Source organism: Microtus oregoni, unplaced genomic scaffold (assembly GCF_018167655.1).
Source record: "Microtus oregoni isolate MIOR12 unplaced genomic scaffold, Mior012 000050F_009, whole genome shotgun sequence".
Classification (NCBI taxonomy): Eukaryota; Metazoa; Chordata; class Mammalia; order Rodentia; family Cricetidae; genus Microtus; species Microtus oregoni.
The window spans coordinates 73,395-91,344 of NW_024543233.1; the positions used below are offsets into that span (position 1 = coordinate 73,395).

The following is a 17,950-nucleotide window of genomic DNA, read 5'->3' on the forward strand; positions in this document are numbered from 1 at the left end:
CTTTAACCTCTGTAGTACTGGGATTACCGATGTGTACCAATAAACCCATCTTCTCTTTTATCATTGTTATTTTTTTTTTACTGTGCCTCACTCATTAAATTAAACTTGTTCATAGTGATGTACATACAGAAAAATAACCACAATATATAGAGAGTTTGATATTATCTTTGATTTAAGGTAACTTTGATTTAAGGTGAGAAAAACCTTGATCTTATAATGTATCCTCCACTAATAAGAGGAGGTCAGTTCTGTGCCTACCATCCCTGATGTTGCTTACTGGCATAGTGGCTTCCAAGATGGCTACTCTTAACGACAGCACTGAAACAGCCCTCCCTTCACTTGGGAAGGAACAGTCCACCGAGGTGACCTCATAACATTTTGATAATCTGTTAGGCTCATAGGTTCTTGACAAAAATCGTAGACTAATTGGCAGACCTGGGTTCATGTTGAGTTCCGCATGGCTTCTAAGTGGACATTCCTTAGCAATTTATATGATCTCTTTTGTCAAATCAGTTTCCTCATCTGTCAAATAGTCAAGTTCAGGAGGTTGCCATAAAGATGGAGGAGGGTAATATGTCAATAGATCCTGGAACATGGTAAGTCCTCAATAAACTCCTAGCTCTGTTACTTTGCTGTATCTAACTACCTGACTCCCGGATGTCTCTAGTCCTTGGGATGACCACATTCTTCAGTAGAGCCAAATCGATCCATATCTTTTCTCTCCTTGCCCCAAAGTGACCTTGCCTGTCTCATTTCATAAATGTTTTGAGCTCTCCGTATTTATCCCTCAGATATATCTGATTCAGCCATCCAGAGCCTTGTTTACAAAAATTAACGTGTCCATGATAGATGATAATGGGTTTTTACTGATTTGGTTTTTTGTATTTTCAAAACAAGGTCTCATGCAGATGGGGCTGGCCTCTGTAGCTGAGAATGACCTTGAACTCTTGATTTTACTGTCTCTTTGTCCCAACTCCTGGGATTACACATGCATGCCACTACCCCTGGCAGCAGTTACATTTTATCTGGGACCTTCAATGGTGAAAAAAACCAGAGTAAAAGCATTTCAGTGCCTCCCATCTGCCTGTGGGTCTCCCATTATCTAAGGATAACAGCCTTGCATCCCAAATTATAGTCGGCAGTGGCATCACCCTGGAATAGGTCAGACTGTCAGAGCTGACTACAGACTGGCTGCCTCGGAATAATTTGGTAATACCCCCCACATGAGCCATGTGCACATTAAAATTTGAGCAGCACTCCATAGGAAGACGCAGCTAGCTAAAATGAGGGGTGAAAGCACCTTTCCAAGGGAAAGAGCTTTCCACCCAGAGGAGCTGCTCTTGCAGAGCTCTGGAGATGGGACTCCCGTTATTGCCACCTGGAGCCCGTGGCATCTCATAGGTACCCAGCTGCTTGCCTGCTGTGCTGAATCTTTGGAGTTTCCAGGAGAGTCAGGCTCCAGTTACTGGAATCAGAGGGCTAATTGGCGCCACATGGCTCCAAATCCTGCCAGTTTCAAGGAGAATGACAAGACTCCCCAAGGAGCCAACCAAATGTAAAGAAAAAAAAAAGCCAATGGCCAGGAGGGACGAGAACTAAAAGCCAATGCCTGGAAATGTAACTGTAACATTTTAGTCCTCCTGCCCCAAAGCACAGAGAGATAGAGCATTAGCACAGACGCATTTCATTGCCCTGTCAGTTCATCTGTCTTTTGCCTCATCCTGCCTAGCAACAGTTGTTAGTGTGAACTCCAGCTCCTGGTTTTTCTTTGACCAGTGATGGAGGTCAAGTTGGTTCACAAAGCAATCAAAGCATTCAAATGGAGTCAGATTGTCTGATAGTTTGGGCCAGGAAATGGGCTGCCCCGCTAACAAAGGAGCAGAGTACATTGATTGCAGAGCTGTCTCTTTAAAAGAAAGAGCGTGGGAAGGCCCCAAAGCTGCAATGGCTTTGGGTGAAGGTTCATTTTTGGCTCCCTTTTTCTCTCTTCCTCCGGCCACCTTGAATAATGCTACCCGTAATATTGTCTCCTCTACAATCGCATGCTATACTTAACCTTCTAAGCGCTTTTCTTCTGTAACCATGATCTCATTTCATTCTCCCAACAACAGAAAGGGAACAGGATCAGAGACGGGTTAATTATCATGTGTGCCAAGCATCCAGGCCCGGCCAGGACATGACATGTTACTATTCACAGGGTTGGAGATTCTGGGTAATCAGGGATCCAGGACTTCGAGAGCATGTAGTTGATGGTGCTGGGATTTAGGGACTTGCCAAGGAGATTTGGCCCCAGCTGGACCAAGGATGTGCTCCGTCTCTCTGGGTGTCTGCTCCTTCTACCTTGAGGACTCGGGGAGGAGTGGTAACCTCACCTCTTTGGCAGGACAGATAGCAGCTGTGAGGAGATAACGGATGTGAGGTAATAGGTGTCAGTATGCAAAGAAGCACGTGGACCTAAAGGCTTGTTACTATGAGGAGGAAAGAAAAGGTTAGAACTTTCTCTTGGATCACTGAATGAAGAGGGCCACCCTGGTGTAGGGTGAGCAGATACTTGAGAGACATTGTGTATCAAAGGGCACAGGATAAAGGTGTTGCATATTTGGGGCAAACAACAGAAGAAAATAGCAGATGTCAGAAAGAAAGCAATGCGGGGGGGGGGGGGTGGGACTCATGAGCTTTGGCTGCTTTGTAATTTTCTCAGGGTTACCCTGTTTGGTGAGACCAGAAGTCAAATGGCTTTCAAAGTCAAATTGCCTAGTTTCCCTGGGAAGGCGGTCATGTGACCCTTGGCCAGCTGTGCTCCTGTCATCCATCACTGCTTGCCTCCAGTGTCACTCCTGTCTCGGGACAGACGCTTAGCAAATTTCAGAGGGACTGGGCTGCAGCCCTCAGGAGGGAAGGAAGACCTTCCATTGGATTAGAAAGTGGCCTCCTAGGTCTGTTAATAGAGGTTTCTCCCCTGCCTCAAGATATGAGGGAAGGCCTGGGCATCGTGAGGCATTGTACACTTGTAGAATTGAGAAGGTTCCAGCTAGGGACAGTTAGCCAGCTCAGGAACAATTCTAGTGAGGAACAAAGCATGATTCCGTTTCACCTGGAGATGTGCCTTGTATGGGGGAGAATAGCTGGGTCTCCTGTGAGAGAGAGCATGGGTTCCCATCTCTCTCCACAGTGTGTCTTTTCCTAGCCCGCCAGAACCATTCCCACACCCTCTCTAGCACCTTCTCCAGCTTTTCCACCCTTTCCTCTGAATATACAAGGTTGACTTGGTTGTCAAGTTCATCTACTGGTCTCAATCACACTCTAATTCCTGTGTGCATTGGACCCTTGCCTTTTCCTTTCAAGCTGGACTGGTAGCTCTCTGAAGCCAATGTCCTAGAGCTTCTGTTGTCCTCAGGGCTCTGGACTGCCTGAGTCGGTACTCCATAAATACTCGTTGATTGGCCGATGTGAGTCAGAAGAATAAAGGAAAACATGTCACAAAAGGTTTTCGACTTGTCAGTTGCTCTGGCTCCAAGAGCGATTGTTTTCATCAGTAATGGTGGTACCTCAAGACCCACTGGAGGCTGAAGTGTCCCCAGCTTCACGAAATGAAAAGGAAGGGCAAATCTGGATTGTTGGTCCTTGGGATGGGAGGGTGAGTACAGGACAGTTCCAGGTACTTCCATGGCATACCTGCAGTCTCTTTGCTCCCCATGCCAGGGGCTGTGCAGCCCAACAGGTTCTCAAGCATCCAACCCACCCCAGTGGATGCCCACATCAGCAACCAGCTCATGGAGTCCCAAGTAGGGGCTTCTTACTGTCCTCGAGACTAGGGAGCAGAAACAAAGGCTCAATTGAGTGGCAACCTCAAGGCTGAGGCAAGATGGCAGCATAAGACAATGCTTTCTGGCTTCCTTCTGAACAGAAGTCAGGGAAGTACCTCAGGTCACCCTCAAAGATATCCTGTACCCCAAAAATACCTATTCAGGACAACAGCCAAGCCACCTTCCAGCTGCTTCATGCCTTTCTGTTAGAAAGTGTCCCTTTGTCTTATTAGGGTAGGAAGACGGGAGGGAGCCAACTTCTAAATTTGCCTTCTAGAGACCTCCAAGTTTGCTGTCTAGAGACTTGCCCGGTACTAACATCCCTTTCCACCTCCCTGAGGGATGAAGACGGTCTCCAGGCCGCACTGGGTACAGCTAGAGCATATGCTGCTGATTCCTATCAGCCTTGGTCTGCTGCGATGGAAACAGCTGCGGGGGCCTTGCTGGACTCTCATTTATCTTTCATATAATTACTCCAAGCCTCGCCTCCCCCACAAACATTCTAAAGCTCTGCTCTCGTTAGTCAGCTCCTGATAAACAAGCTAGCTGTTAGAACCCACCTGGCACCGAAGAGTTTGGAGTTCTTAGCTAGTCAACAAATGCCTCGCTCTCAGAGTCAAAGCCTCCCACATCTTTACAAACCTTGTCCTAGTCATCTGTCTTGAAGAGCACTGGCTAGAACTCTTGCTCTAGAGAACAGATATGTGAGGGAAGAAACCTAGGTTCATCCACCATAACTGAAAGACTGAGGGTATGGGGGAGTCAAATCAGGTAGCTAAGACCTAAGTCCCTTGGCCCTGGTCCTCTCTCTTTTTCATCTCTGCCTGTTTTGCCCTTCTTCTAGACCACCATTCCCTACTTTATTCTCTCTCAGGTGTACCTATCACTCAGTGCCCCCACAAACTTCACTTTCAAATTCACACCCCCACTACCCAGGACTCTTCATCCAAATGCCTGAAATATGCCTCACCCTGGCCCTTGGCGTAGAAACTTTATACAGCTCTGGGGAATGGCTTACCTTCAGGAGCTTAAGTTGTAGGTGCTGAGAGAATGATGTGGACTCTCCCCCCAGGTGTGAGGGAAGTGTTTCCTCTTCCCCAGGCTTGACTGAGTTTCAGATCTGCCAGCAACCTCAAGAAGATGCTCCCCTTCTGGCCACAGGAGCCATTTTCCAGCTGTCCCATTAAGTGAAATAAGTTGGCATTATGTACAATTGTGTAAAGTAATGGTCCCGAACATTAGCACGCTTGTTTATATATGCCACCTAAATAGCTCCTTTTTATATATCACCTAATAGACATTAAAGTTTAAAATTGCACGAGGACTTCGTGAAGCTGCGCCTCATTCCAGAATGACTTCACATTTCCTTTCCCACTTATTCGCCTGCTTTCATGGTCTGTTCCCTGGGGGGCTTCGTTTCCTTGAGGGAGTTAATAGCCAATTAAGATAGGTGATACCAGTTGACTTCAGAACACTGCATTTGCATGTAGGCTTCTTGTAGAGTCCCAGCATCATAGAGAAGGAGTGTGACTTGCAATTCCCATGTCACCAGTTTCTCCTGAAGACAAGTAGCTTCTCCCCCTCCACCACCCAGCTCCCTCTTACCAGTATGAACTGCGAGGTTGTCATCGCTTCTACTACTCCCAAAGCATGAAGGAAATTAAGCTTCCATCTCCCAGCTATCGTAGCCAGAGCCAGAACTGATGCTCCTCCCAACTGCTGTTGAGGCTTAGTTCCCTTTGCATCTTGTTTTGCTCCAATCTTCCCCTTCCCCCAGTCATGTGATGCAGGAAAAGAGTGCAAATGATATGGAATGTGTACAGCTGCCAGCAGAGACACTACGACAAGTGGCCATCCACCGGGACCCTATATATGGCTTTGGCTTCGTAGCCGGCAGTGAGAGGCCTGTGGTGATTCGATCTGTGAGGCCAGGTAGGTGCCCCTTAGAGGGTGTCCCCAACCCTTGGCTTTTGTCTCCAATACCTACGTATCTTCCCAGAGAGCAGAGCTTCTAAGTATATGGGCTTACTAAGTAATTTACCAAGCGTGGGTAAAGATTTGTCAACTAATACCAATCCATCGAGGTGGCTGCAATTAAGAGGATTTGGGGGAAAAAAACCTTGCCTTTGCAGAGAGCATGCATAGGAGATACATCATACCTTGGATACGAAAGTACCATTCAATTTAATTCAACGAGTATTTATAGAATGCCTACTCTAAGCCCAGCAGTGCCGCAAGGAAGCACAAAACACAGCTCCTATCCTCAAGAATTGGGGGCCAGAGAGACAGACAAGCTTAGCGAAGAAAAGCACTCGCTGTGCCAACCTGATGACCTAAGTTTGATCCCTGGAGTCCATAAATGTGGAAGGAAAGAGTCAAAGCCACAAAATTCTTCTTTGACATCCGCCCATGCACAATGGCATGCGTGTGTCCATACTTACCTGTCACACATACACACAAAGAATTTTATCTTCAGGCTGTGGAGACAAGTCATGCGAAGGATGAGTTAGTGGAGACCAGAATCAGGACTGAGACCCCTGGTAGGATAGGAAATGGAGAGCGAACTGTCTCAAGGCCAGACTGGCAGTAGTCAAAGCTCCCATTGACAAAGCATCTTCTATGTCCTTTTTTTTCATTTTGTCTAGCTCTCAGCCAGGCCGTGGTGGCGCACGCCCTTAATCCCAGCACTTGGGAGGCAGAGACAGGTGGATCTCAGTGAGTCTGAGGCCAGCCTGGTCTACAGAGTGAACCCAGTACAGCCAGTACTGTTACACAGAGAAATCCTGTCTCAAAAAAAACCAAAGGGGAAAAGAAATCATTTTGTCTAGTTCTCACAGCCAAGCCGGCAAGGTAAGAGGAACCACTCCCGTTTTACAAATGAGGAAACTGAGGCACAGAAGGGCCACTCAACCAGGAAGCAGCTGAACAAGCGTTTGCTCAGAGCCTGTCTGAGTTGGTGAGGGGCAAGGTGGGCTTGAAAGAGAATGCATGGGATAGGAAAAGGAAGAAGCACCCTGCCCCCAAGTATGAACCCCTGCCATTGTCAGTGAGATAGAGCCCAAGCGCTGTTGTGTTTGAATTCTCTTTCCATTGACAGGAAAGGGCTTTATTCCTCACTGGCTAGGCCTGAGGCTTGAGATGTTTACAACAGTGGCTCAGTCAGTAAAAAGGAGCAGCAGATTACAAACTGGTCTTGCAGAAATTTGATGAATTTCGCTATCCTCAAAGGAAAAGGAAAAAAAATTCTGTAAGCTCTCTTCAACTAGAGGGCACAAGTAAACAAAATTCAATACAGGAGTCTGTGGATAACCTAAGGCTCCTGAGTCAGCCATACAGTTGGCAAAAGAGTTCTGTCTTCTGATCAGAAACCAAATTTGTCTTGGGAAGAGGGAATAAGTGAAACTTAGTCTAACAATAGACCACCAGGAGCCCCCGACTTTAACTTCAAAGTAAACAGAGTTTGAAGACTGGACAAAACCCTCCTCTATCTCATTCCTGTCTTAAAGCAGAAGGAGGTGAAGGGATGAAAAGAAAATTCCTGGGCCTGGAGCGATGGCTCAGTGGTTAAGAGCACTGACTGCTCTTCCAGAGGACCCAGATTCAATTCTCAGCACCCACATGGTAGCTCACAACTGTCTGTAATCCCTGTTCCAGGAGACTGGACATCAATGCACATTAAATTTAAAAAAAAAAAAAAGAAAGAAAGAAAAGTCCCATGATAGAGTCACAAAACAGCTAGGGGCTGACAGGCCCTACCATGTAAAAGATGGGCTGATTCACGCAGCTACTAGATGCAGAGGATATTTGAGCCCATATAAGGCCATAAGAAAAGATGAAGAATCCTATAGAGTGTCAGTCATAGCTCCGAAGGCCCACAAACCATTTGTGCAAAAGATAGATCATTATCACCAGTGACATGTACAGGCCGGAGGCCCAGGAAGGAAGCTGGGCCTCTTCCATTACAAGCTATGGAGAGGGGGAGAAGAAGGAAGGGAAATAAAGAAAGTAGCCTCCACCTAAGAGGTTGTTATTTTCATTTTGTTGGCGTTTGTACTTGTTTGTTTTAGAAACAGGGTCTTGTGTGTTCCTGGCTAGCCTGATATCAGCTATGTAGCCCAGGCTGGCTTTGGCCTTAAAGTAATTGTCTTCCCTCTGTCTCTCGAGTGTTAGGATTATAGGTATGCACCAGCGCGTCCAGTTTATGTGGTTCTGGGGAGTGAGCCCTATGGCCGAGCATAAGCGAAGCAAGCAGTCCACCAACGGCCTTACATCCCTAGACAAAAATAGTTGGTTTTGACACAAAGGGAAGGAATTATCCCTGGGAGGATCCAATAACCATCATTTATTCAGCTCTCACGGGTAGTGATCAGCTATTTTGTATTCTTTGTTTTGTTCTGTTTTTTTTTTTTGAGACAGATTCTTACGCAATGTAAAATGACCTTTAAATCGCCACATAGTTAAGACTGACCTTGAACTCCTAATCCTTCTGCCTTCAATTCCCAAGTACTAAGATTACAGGTGTGGGCCACTTTACCTGACTTAATCGGCTATTTTAAATACTGTATGTTCATCAACTCATTTGCCATCCCTACATTCTTATGATGTATAGGTACTGTCATCTTCTTAGTTAACAGATAAGTGACTGGGAGCCACTAGGCATCTCACTCAAGGTCACACAGTAAATTACAACTACAGGATTAGAGCGCAGTTCTTCGGAGCTGCAAGAATATGATTGTCAACCCCATACCCACAATTCCCGAAATCACGGAACTGTTATGAGGCATGGCCTCGCCGATGTTGTTGCTGTTTCATTGGTGACTCCTGCAGGCTGTGCTGGCTTAGGTGTCCTCCACACACGAGTCCCAGGTGCCAGAGCCACTGAGATATGGTCAGGTGACTATTTTTGCACTTGGGATTGGACCCCATGTATACTGGGCCATAAAATCTCACCTCTTGACTGACTTCACTTTTTTATCTTGACTCGGGGTCTTGCTAAGTTTCCCAGACTAGCCTTGGACTTACTTAGTAGCCCCAGCACCGTTGAACTTCAGATCTTCCTGTCTCGGCCTCCCCAGCAGTTGGGATTACAGGCCTGTGCCTTTGGTGACATATTTGCTATGTATGTGTTCGAGAAGTAAATGAGCGGTGCACTTCTTTGTGAAGAGAAAAGCTGGGATCTGGCCTTTTCAAAATGGCCACAAATAGTAACCAAGGGCAGTTTGAGAGTGGGACATACCATTTAGCTTTTCTTTAGGGTTTGAGTCATGCTGAATCTGACTTCTTTCTCTGTCTCTGAAAAGCTTTTCTCAGGGAAGGAAGGAAGGGAGGGAGGGAGGGAGGGAGGGAGGGAGGGAGGGAGGGAGGGAGGGAGGGAAGGAAGGAAGGAAGGAAGGAAGGAAGGAAGGAAGGAAGGAAGGAAGGAAGGAAGGAAGGAAGGAAGTTTCCTAGATAGCAGAAGCATTACCGTCTGTGACAGCTCTCTGTCCCTATCTTTTGCCTTAAGCAAGACTTGTACCTTTCCCACAGATCATTTCTTAGCCTTACCATTGGAGATGGGAAGGCAGCAAGCAGATTTCCTACTACCCCGGGGTTGGGGGGGGGGGGGACCTGTACTTTGTTTATACATTTGTAGGGGACAGCACCTCTCAGTGTTGGAAAAAAAAAAATGAAGCCCTTTAAGTTTCAAAATCAATCCCCCTATCTCCAAGCACATGAATGCCCAAACCATTCCAGAATAAATATGAATAATATTCAAGTGAGAAGATTCCTTCCCCTACTCTTGCCACTTGTACCATTTCCAGCAGTCTAGAAGTCGTTCATGTGGCCTAAAGAAACCCCTCAAATGAGACAGAAGTCTCTGTCCTTCTTTAGAATCAAGCCAACCAGACACCTAACAACTGCACCTGAGCCTAGGACCTTTTGCTCCTGTGTCATGCTGTGTTAAATAGGCTCTACTCTCTGCTCTCTACTCCGTCCTCTCTCTTCATTCCTCTGCCCTCCATGCGTAGAAGCCCAAGCTGGAGCAACACCTCCACCACCTTGCCTCAGTCTGCATCATCTGAAGGCCTCTACTAGAGTCTCTCTCTCTCTCTCTCTCTCTCTCTCTCTCTCTCTCTCTCTCTCTCTCTCTCTCTCTCTCTCTCTCTTGGCTTGCCGCCTTCAGGCAATGTGGCTTCTGCCCAGGCTTGCCCTTTCCCTGGCAGCACTCTGAGCCCTCATGCCTCTCTCCTCTCCACTGCAGGAGGCCCCTCTGAGGACAAGCTCCTGACTGGTGACCAGATTGTGGCTATTAATGAGGAGGACGTGAGTGAAGCCCCCAGGGAGAGGTTCATAGAACTCATCAGGTAACAGGGGCCTCTGGGGCCTTGACAGGAGCTGAGCCATGTCCCCACCTGTGACCCACCAGTGGCAAAGGGCTACCACTATTCAAGGCCCTAGAGAGCAGCCTTCCCAGGCAGATCAGCTCTAGCCGGGGCTAGTGGGCATCCGTCAGTAAGGGTCATCACGGGCCTCATATCCTCTGCCAGCCGCATGAATCAACAAAAAAGAGCCTTTCTGCTCCAGCCTCAGCTCTGCCCTCCCCAACTTGTCTCCGCATCCAAGCCCTTTGGAGTTTTGGAGTTACAGTCCAGTGGGGCAGGCCAAGTGACTGATGAGAATCCAATATGCCATTAAAAGAACACTCTGAGATAAGCACAGTGCAAGCAAAAACACACATGCACACACACGCACGCACATGCACACACACGCACGCACATGCACACATACGCACACACACGCACTCCTTGTTCCCACACCACATTCTCACACCTTTGCAGAGTTGTCTTGAGAAGAAACACAGGATAGAAGTGGAGGCTGAAGTCAGTGAGCTAACCTGTTTGGGGAACTCCCTGTCTCTCATCTATCTCTCTGTCTCTCTGTCTCTCAAGCTTACTCACTCACTTGCTCTTTCTGCCTTGCATAATCTGCCTTCATCTTTGCTTCTGTCTCCTTCTACTGTACTTGGTTCAGAGTGTCTTCCTTCTATTCATCTTTCTGGACCTCCCAGAAGCCTGCCTGTCCCCGAAAACACTCCTTGGCTTTTAGAAGCAGACTTTGCATTTTGTGTGTAGCACAACACTCTCCAACTGCCTGAGCGGTATTGGAACGCTCTGTCCCGAAGTCCAGAATAGCTCTTTGCCACACTCCCCCTGCAGCTCAATGCCTCCAAATGTCTCTGCTCTCTGATGACTTTTGTCCATTGTATTGTCCCACTCTTCTCACTGGGCCCTTTGCTCTCCACTAGCAGACCAGTATGGGAGAGCTCCCTTTCACCCCATCAGTATATGCTGGAGTTCGTTCGGCTATGTCCCCCTCAGAAGTCCTCCTTTGCTTCTACTTGATGTCTTTGTGGTCGAGAGCAAAGTAGTCTCATTTGGTGAGGGTTTCTGGAGCTCCTTCTGTGCCCAAACAAACCTTCCTCCTTTGATAACTCAGGTGCTAATGGCTCATCCATCCATCCATCCATCCATCCATCCATCCATCCATCCATTCATTCAATGAATATGTTTTGTTGTCTGCTATGCCCCAGATACTACTTTAGCCATTGAAGACACAACAGTGAACAAGACACAAAACGTCTTGGCTTATTAGCATTTGCAGTATAGTAAAAAGAAACACCACAAACAGTGGACAGGGTGAATAACTGTATGCACAATAAATAAGTAAATAAAAAAAATTTGAAGAATAGAAAATATATAGGGTAAAGAAGACCAAATTGCTGGGACCAATGGTAAAAAAAAAAATGTAATTTTAAACACAATGCCGAGTATTGACTTTATTGAGAATGGGACATGGGAAGGAAGACTTGGAGGCAAATACACTGGAGAAAGAAGAGCTAGTGTTAAGGCCCTTAAGAGAGCACTGTGGCTGGGCGGTGGTGGCGCACGCCTTTAATCCCAGCACTCGGGAGGCAGAGGCAGGTGGATCTCTGTGAGTTCTAGGCCAGCCTAGTCTACAAGAGCTAGTTCCAGGACAGGCACCAAAAAGCTACGGAGAAACCCTGTCTCAAAAATTCAAGAGAGAGAGAGAGAGAGAGAGAGAGAGAGAGAGAGAGAGAGAGAGAGAGAGAGAGAGAGAGAGAGAGAACTGTGTCTGCCCTGAAGGAGGAACAGGGGAAACATCCCAAGAGTCTGATTAGATAATGTGGGGAACGTTGTGACAGATAAATACAGATTGTGGAGACCCCTGTAAGACATTGTAAAAACTGGCTTTCTTCGTAATGGATAGGAGAAAACTGGCAGACTGGAGTAGGTGACTGCATGTCCCTTCCCTAGTCAAGATAAACTGCTCCCCCAAAGATTCTTCCTATAATACAATTCTTTGTTCTACTAACTTCCAAGATCTTGGAGCTGATTGATCAATGGACTTTGCCTCAACAAATGTGGGAAATGTTCATTTAAAGTCCTTAGGCAGGAGTCTTAGGCAAAAATGAATAACCAAAATTAAGGTAGCTTTGATATTGTTGTTGCTGCTGCTGCTGGAGGAGGTGGTGGAGGTGGTGGCAGCAGTGGTGGTATTTGAGACAAGGTCCTGCTATGGAATCCAGCATGGCCTCATTATCTTCCCACCTCGGTCACCTAAGTGCTAGAATTGTAGGTGTGTGGTGTCAGAGCCAGCAGGACTCTCCTTGAATGCCTTTGTCCCTGTAAACATCTGAAAAAGGCCAACAAGGAGAGGGAAAACTCCTTCAGGGAAAATTATTCCCATTTCACTCGGCTATTTTAAAAGATTATGTATTCCTGCGAGAGAATTTTCATACCCCACAGCCTCTTTGATCCTTGGCATAATTCTGGTTGGAAGAGTTTTGGATTCTTCATCCTTTTGAATATTTGCTATCTGGAGAGTCTGGGCTTCCATCTCTTGCTCCTTGGCTCTCATTTTTTGGTCCCTCAATTAAAATAAATCTGCTGAGTATGAGTCACAATGACCAAATGACCTCCTTTGGGTCTTTCCTTTGAGTTTTTCTTCTTGCTTAAATACCAAATTGCCAATAATCGTCATACATGGTTCCCAGGACTCTCCGGCTGTGTGCCCTTTGAGTTCTATAATTCAGGCCTGTAGTTTTCCTTGAGAATTTTCTAGCCTACAGATAAAATCACACCTACGGCTTAGTGATTTCTGCAGCGGATGTGAGAAGGACTATGAGAAGAAAATCTGAAAAATGGCAACCCCAGAGGTAACGCTAATACCATTGCTGGGCGCCCTGTGAACTAATATGGACGGTTTTGTGTCCGATTTCACAAATGATCGGCGGCGAGGCATCCATGCAGATCCTCAGATTACCCTCTGTCCTAATCCATATACTGGAATGCAACCCAGGGGAACATTCTGGTGGTGCTTCTTGTGCGAGATGAATACCTAGTGCATGCTATACTGCTCTCCTGCTCCCTCTTTTCTCTGTAGGAGTGCTAAGGAATCTGTCGTTCTTACAGTTCTGCACACTCACCAGGTGAGTGTCTGTGTGTCATCTGCCCTTCATCCTGCCTCCTGCCTAAGAAGACATGACTCCATCTTGGCAAGTGGCAGCCGAGGATGGAAAAGGGATCAGAGACCTAGGAGGGAAGAGGGATAAGAATGTAGAGCAGACCAGAGAGGCCCAGATTTAGGAGTGAATTTAAACATGCTATCTACTGCCATATCCAGGGCTGAAGATTTTGAAAAGATTTGCAGTGCTGTGCTCTGTTACATGTCCTCTGCTTTACCAAGTTAAATTGCCCACCTGCCTCAGCTTAGAGTCTGTCTCCCACCATGTTTTTGCTATGCTCCACCTGCACATGACCATCTCCCATGACGTTCTGCCAGGTAGTGGGTGCTTTTATTTATCCACATAAAGACTAACTGACCTTTGACGTGTGAGACCTAGCACTGTATTTGAAGCACTTCAGATAAAATTGCCGGAATGGCCGGGGATGATAACGATAAACTATTTGTCTAGCATGCTCAGTGTCATGGGTTTGACTCCCAGGACCACACAAACAATTAATTAGTGGGAAAATGAACTTATACCGGTGGGCTGGCTCGCACCTTTAACCCAAGCACTTGGAAGGCAGCGGAAGGTGGATCTCTGTGATTTCTAAGTTGCCCTAGCCCAGTTTCAAGGCAGCCAGAGTTACACAGTGAGATACAGTAGGACCAGAACATCAATTATCTCCCGATACATTCAGTAGCTGGCTGTGTAGCCTTGAGGGAGTCCCCTTTTCTAATCTGTTCCTTGATCTGTAAATCGAGGTTTGAAGGTGGACAATGTGTGCTAAAAATGCATTGTCATAATAATCAACACAACTGGTATTAGAAGGACAATCTCCCGTTTCCCTCTCCTAGGGATTGGGTTTTGTCAGTGTCCCTCACTAGCATATATCCTTACAGCAACCTTAACTTAAATCACAGACCCAGGTGCAAGCCTTCCATGTGTAAAATCTCCAGTCCTCACTCCACCTCCAGCCCATCTGTCCAGAAAGGAAATAGTGTCATAAAACTTTCTTGCACCGTAGCACTGACGGCCCGCCCCATTGAAGGAGACCCAACCAAAGTCGGACCTTAAGAAAGGGCAGGATTTCACAGACACCAGACACAGACAGAGAGAAGGATTGTTCAATGAGAGGCATGTTTGTATGTAAAGCCGGAAATGGAGCACTGGTGCAAGCCTAGGCTCAAAAGTCAAGAAGAATGGTTCAGAGTGATCCAGGAACCACTACCTTGCTCTATGGTGCCAAGTTCTTTTCAGGCTTACACATACATGTGAACACACACATATACACACAGGCACTTGCATATATACACATGTTCAACACACACATATAACACACACACTAACTACAACACGCACAATGCACCAGGCAAACAGGCCTTAGGTATGTGCATTTGTCTACTTCTGAAAGACAAACCCTAGCCCTCTGTGGGTATTATGAATAGTCTTTTCCCACTTGACTGCTCAATGGGCAGTTGCCTGGTGAGCCATGGACAGTCAAGCCCTACGTGCCCTGTCTTGAAAACAGCAACTAGTTCTACCCTCAAAGCATGCATTTTGTAAGGCTAGAATTTACTATGCTGAGCCAAGCGTGATAGTCCACACCTATAATCCCAGTGCTCAGAAGGCAAAGGGAGGAGGATCAGTTGAAAGGCAATCTCAGCTATATGATGTGCTCAAGGCCAGCCTGGGTCTCTGTCCACTCTCCCTGAGCCCAGTAGTAAAAAGAATTTGCTACTCTGACCAGAGCTACATTGTGAGTTACTCTGTTGATCTGGACTTTTCAAATGTCACCTTTCTCACAGATGCTTTGCTTGACTATCCTTTCTAAGATAGCATCTACCCATCATTATCTCTGGATACTGCTTAATTTTTCCTCAAAGTTCAGAAACTATTCTTTGTGTTGACTTTTTTATTCTTCTCTTATATATTACACCCTAACCACAGTTTCCCCTCCCTCCACTCTTCCCAGTTTTCCAAACACACACATACTTCCTTTCTCCCCAGATCCACTCCTCCCCTTTTTCCCTTCAGAAAAGAAAACCCCACCCCTTGAGGGATATCAACCAAAAAGGCCTAACAAATTCCAATAAGAGTAGCTGGGTGGTGGTAGCACATGCCTTTAATCCCAGAATTTGGGAGGCAGAGGCAGGCGGATCTCTGTGAGTTCGAGGCCAGCCTCTTCTAGGCTAGTTCTAGTTCTAGAGCTAGTTCTAGGATGATAGGCTCCAAAGCTACAGAGAAACCTTGTCTCAAACAACAGCAACAACAACAAAAAAGACTAGGCAACTCCCCTCATATTAAGTCTAGACAAGGCAACCCAGTAGGAGGAAAAGGGTCTCAAGAGCAGGCAAAAGAGTCAGAGACTCTTTCCCACTCCCACTGTTAAGAGTCCCACCAAAACACCAAGCTACACTCAGTCATAACATATATGCAGAGAATCTAGCTCAGTCCCCTACAGGCTCCCTTATCTCTGAGAGCACCAATGAGTCTCAGACTATTGATTCTGAAGACCAGGTTTTTGTGGTGTCCCTGACCCCTCAGGATCCCCTGATTCTTCCTCCCCTTCCTCTGCAGGACTCCCCTAGCTCTGCCTAATGTTTGGCTATGGGTCTCTGCATCTGCTCCCATCAGTTGTTGGATGCAGTCTCTCTGATGATTATGCTAGGCTCACTCCAGTCTACAAGTAGAGCAGAATATCTTAAGGAATCTCATTTACTTTGCTTTCTGCTGGTCACAAACAGTTTTTTGTTGATGTTTTTGCTTTGGTTTGGGTTTTTGAGACAGGGTTTTTCTGTGTATATCCCTGACTGTTCTGGAATTCAGTCTGTAGACCAGCCTCAGACTAACAGAGATCCACCTGCCTCTGCCTCCCAAGTGCTGGGATTAAAGGTGTGTGCCACCACTGTCCAGAACAAATACTGTATTTTAAATCATTTTCTTTTGAATTAATTGTAATCACAGAGAGTTACAAAATTAATATAGAAACATCGTATGTATTATATAGCCTGTTGTTACTAATGATTACATCTTCGATAACTATAGAACATAATACCCAAATTGGGAAATCAATGGCTCATTCCTGCAATCTCAGCACTTCAAAAGTTCAGGCACCGGGCAGTGTTAGCAGACGCCTTTAATCCCAGCACTTGGGAGACAGAGACAGGCAGATCTCTGAGTTCGAGGGCAGCTTGGTCTACAAGAGCTAGTTCTAGGACAGTCGGGGCTGCTACACAGAGAAACCCTGTCTTGAAAACAAACAAAAAAAGTTGAGGAAAGAAATTTTGTGTGACAGGAAAGCAGCATGACGCATTAGTCAGGGTTCTCTAGAGGAACAGAACTTATAGTCCACAAGGCCAGATGTCTCAGCTGGTCTTTAGTGTCTACTCCAATGCCAATGAAGGGATGGACTTGCTAGCTAGGCGAGAGCAAGCAGGCAAAGAAAACAAGCTTCCTTCTCCCATGTCCTTTATACAGGCTGCCAGCAGAAGGCGTGGCCCAGATTTAAGGTGGGTCTTAATTTAAAAAATTCTTCACAGGTGTAATCAGCCACTGGGGTTTTAGGTCATTCCAGATGTAGTCAAGTTAACAGCCAATAATAGGCATCACCCGTAAGCTACATATCTAGACCCTGCTCCAAAAAGAGTAAACACACATAACTTTTTTTCAGGATTACAGCACTGCTCCTATACGTGTGCACAGTTTCATGTGAATTTATCAGTGGTATACATCCACCAATACAATGAAAATGCTGGCAAACTCTACAACAGAAAGATTCCTAATGATGCCCTTACATAGACACACCTTCTCCTCCCACTCCATCTGAAATCCCCATTAAACACTAATCTAGTCTCCATTTCTGTATTAGTTCAACAATACCACGAAAATGGAACAATATGGCATAATATCACATGGAACCATTGGGACTTAGCTTTGTTTCACTCAGCATATTGCCCTTGAGATTCATTCAAATTGTGTGCAGCGATATTTTGTTGCCTTTATTATAGAATAGTATCCCATGGTGTGAGCACACCAGTTTAGTTAATCATCCACCAGTGAAGGGCCTCTGGGTTACATCTAATTTGAGGCTATTATGAATAAAGCTGCTATAAACATTTGTGTTTCTTGTGCGCATAAGAACTCACTCCTCTGGGATAAATGCTCAAGAGTGTGATTGCTGGGTCATATAGTAAGTGTGTGTTTAGTTTAAATAACTACCAGATTGGTCTTCCAAAGTGGCTTTATCATCTTACACTCCCTTGAAACATTAGGTTAATACATTTGTTACCTATGTCCCTCAGTAGAAAGGGTGGAGACTATGTTTTCTTACTGCTCTATCCCAAACACCTAGAACAGCATCTGGCACAAAAGAGGTGTTAATCAATACTGGTTGGAGGAAGGAAGCCCAGATTCCAGCCATCTCAACAACCTAGACTCGAACTCAACTAAAGTGCTATGCAGAATGAGAATCTAATGTTCTCCCCATATCCATCCTAACCTTCCTCCCACTCTACCCACATCTGATGCCACAGCTTCTCCACCTCGTGGCCCCTTTGTGATGGCCAGGCTACTTTCCTTCTCCTTGTGCATCTCTTAGCTCCTACTGCCCTTCTGCGTATTCTTGTGTTACCTGACA

At 46.1% G+C, this 17,950-nt stretch overlaps 1 protein-coding gene across 5 annotated transcripts in view; it reads left to right on the forward strand.

The window, feature by feature from the left end:
* The window catches only part of LOC121436942 (FERM and PDZ domain-containing protein 3), a 153,744-nt gene that overhangs the window by 71,793 nt on the left and 64,001 nt on the right, over window positions 1-17,950 (forward strand). Inside the window, exons 2-4 of one of the 5 annotated variants that reach the window (XM_041636855.1) lie at window positions 5,584-5,738; window positions 10,048-10,150; window positions 13,251-13,296. The exons of the other annotated variants lie outside the window; for them this stretch is intronic. Coding sequence (XP_041492789.1) covers window positions 5,591-5,738; window positions 10,048-10,150; window positions 13,251-13,296 — 297 coding nt within the window. The 5' untranslated portion in view covers window positions 5,584-5,590. The remainder of the gene's footprint in view (window positions 1-5,583; window positions 5,739-10,047; window positions 10,151-13,250; window positions 13,297-17,950) is intronic. 5 annotated transcript variants of the gene reach the window in all.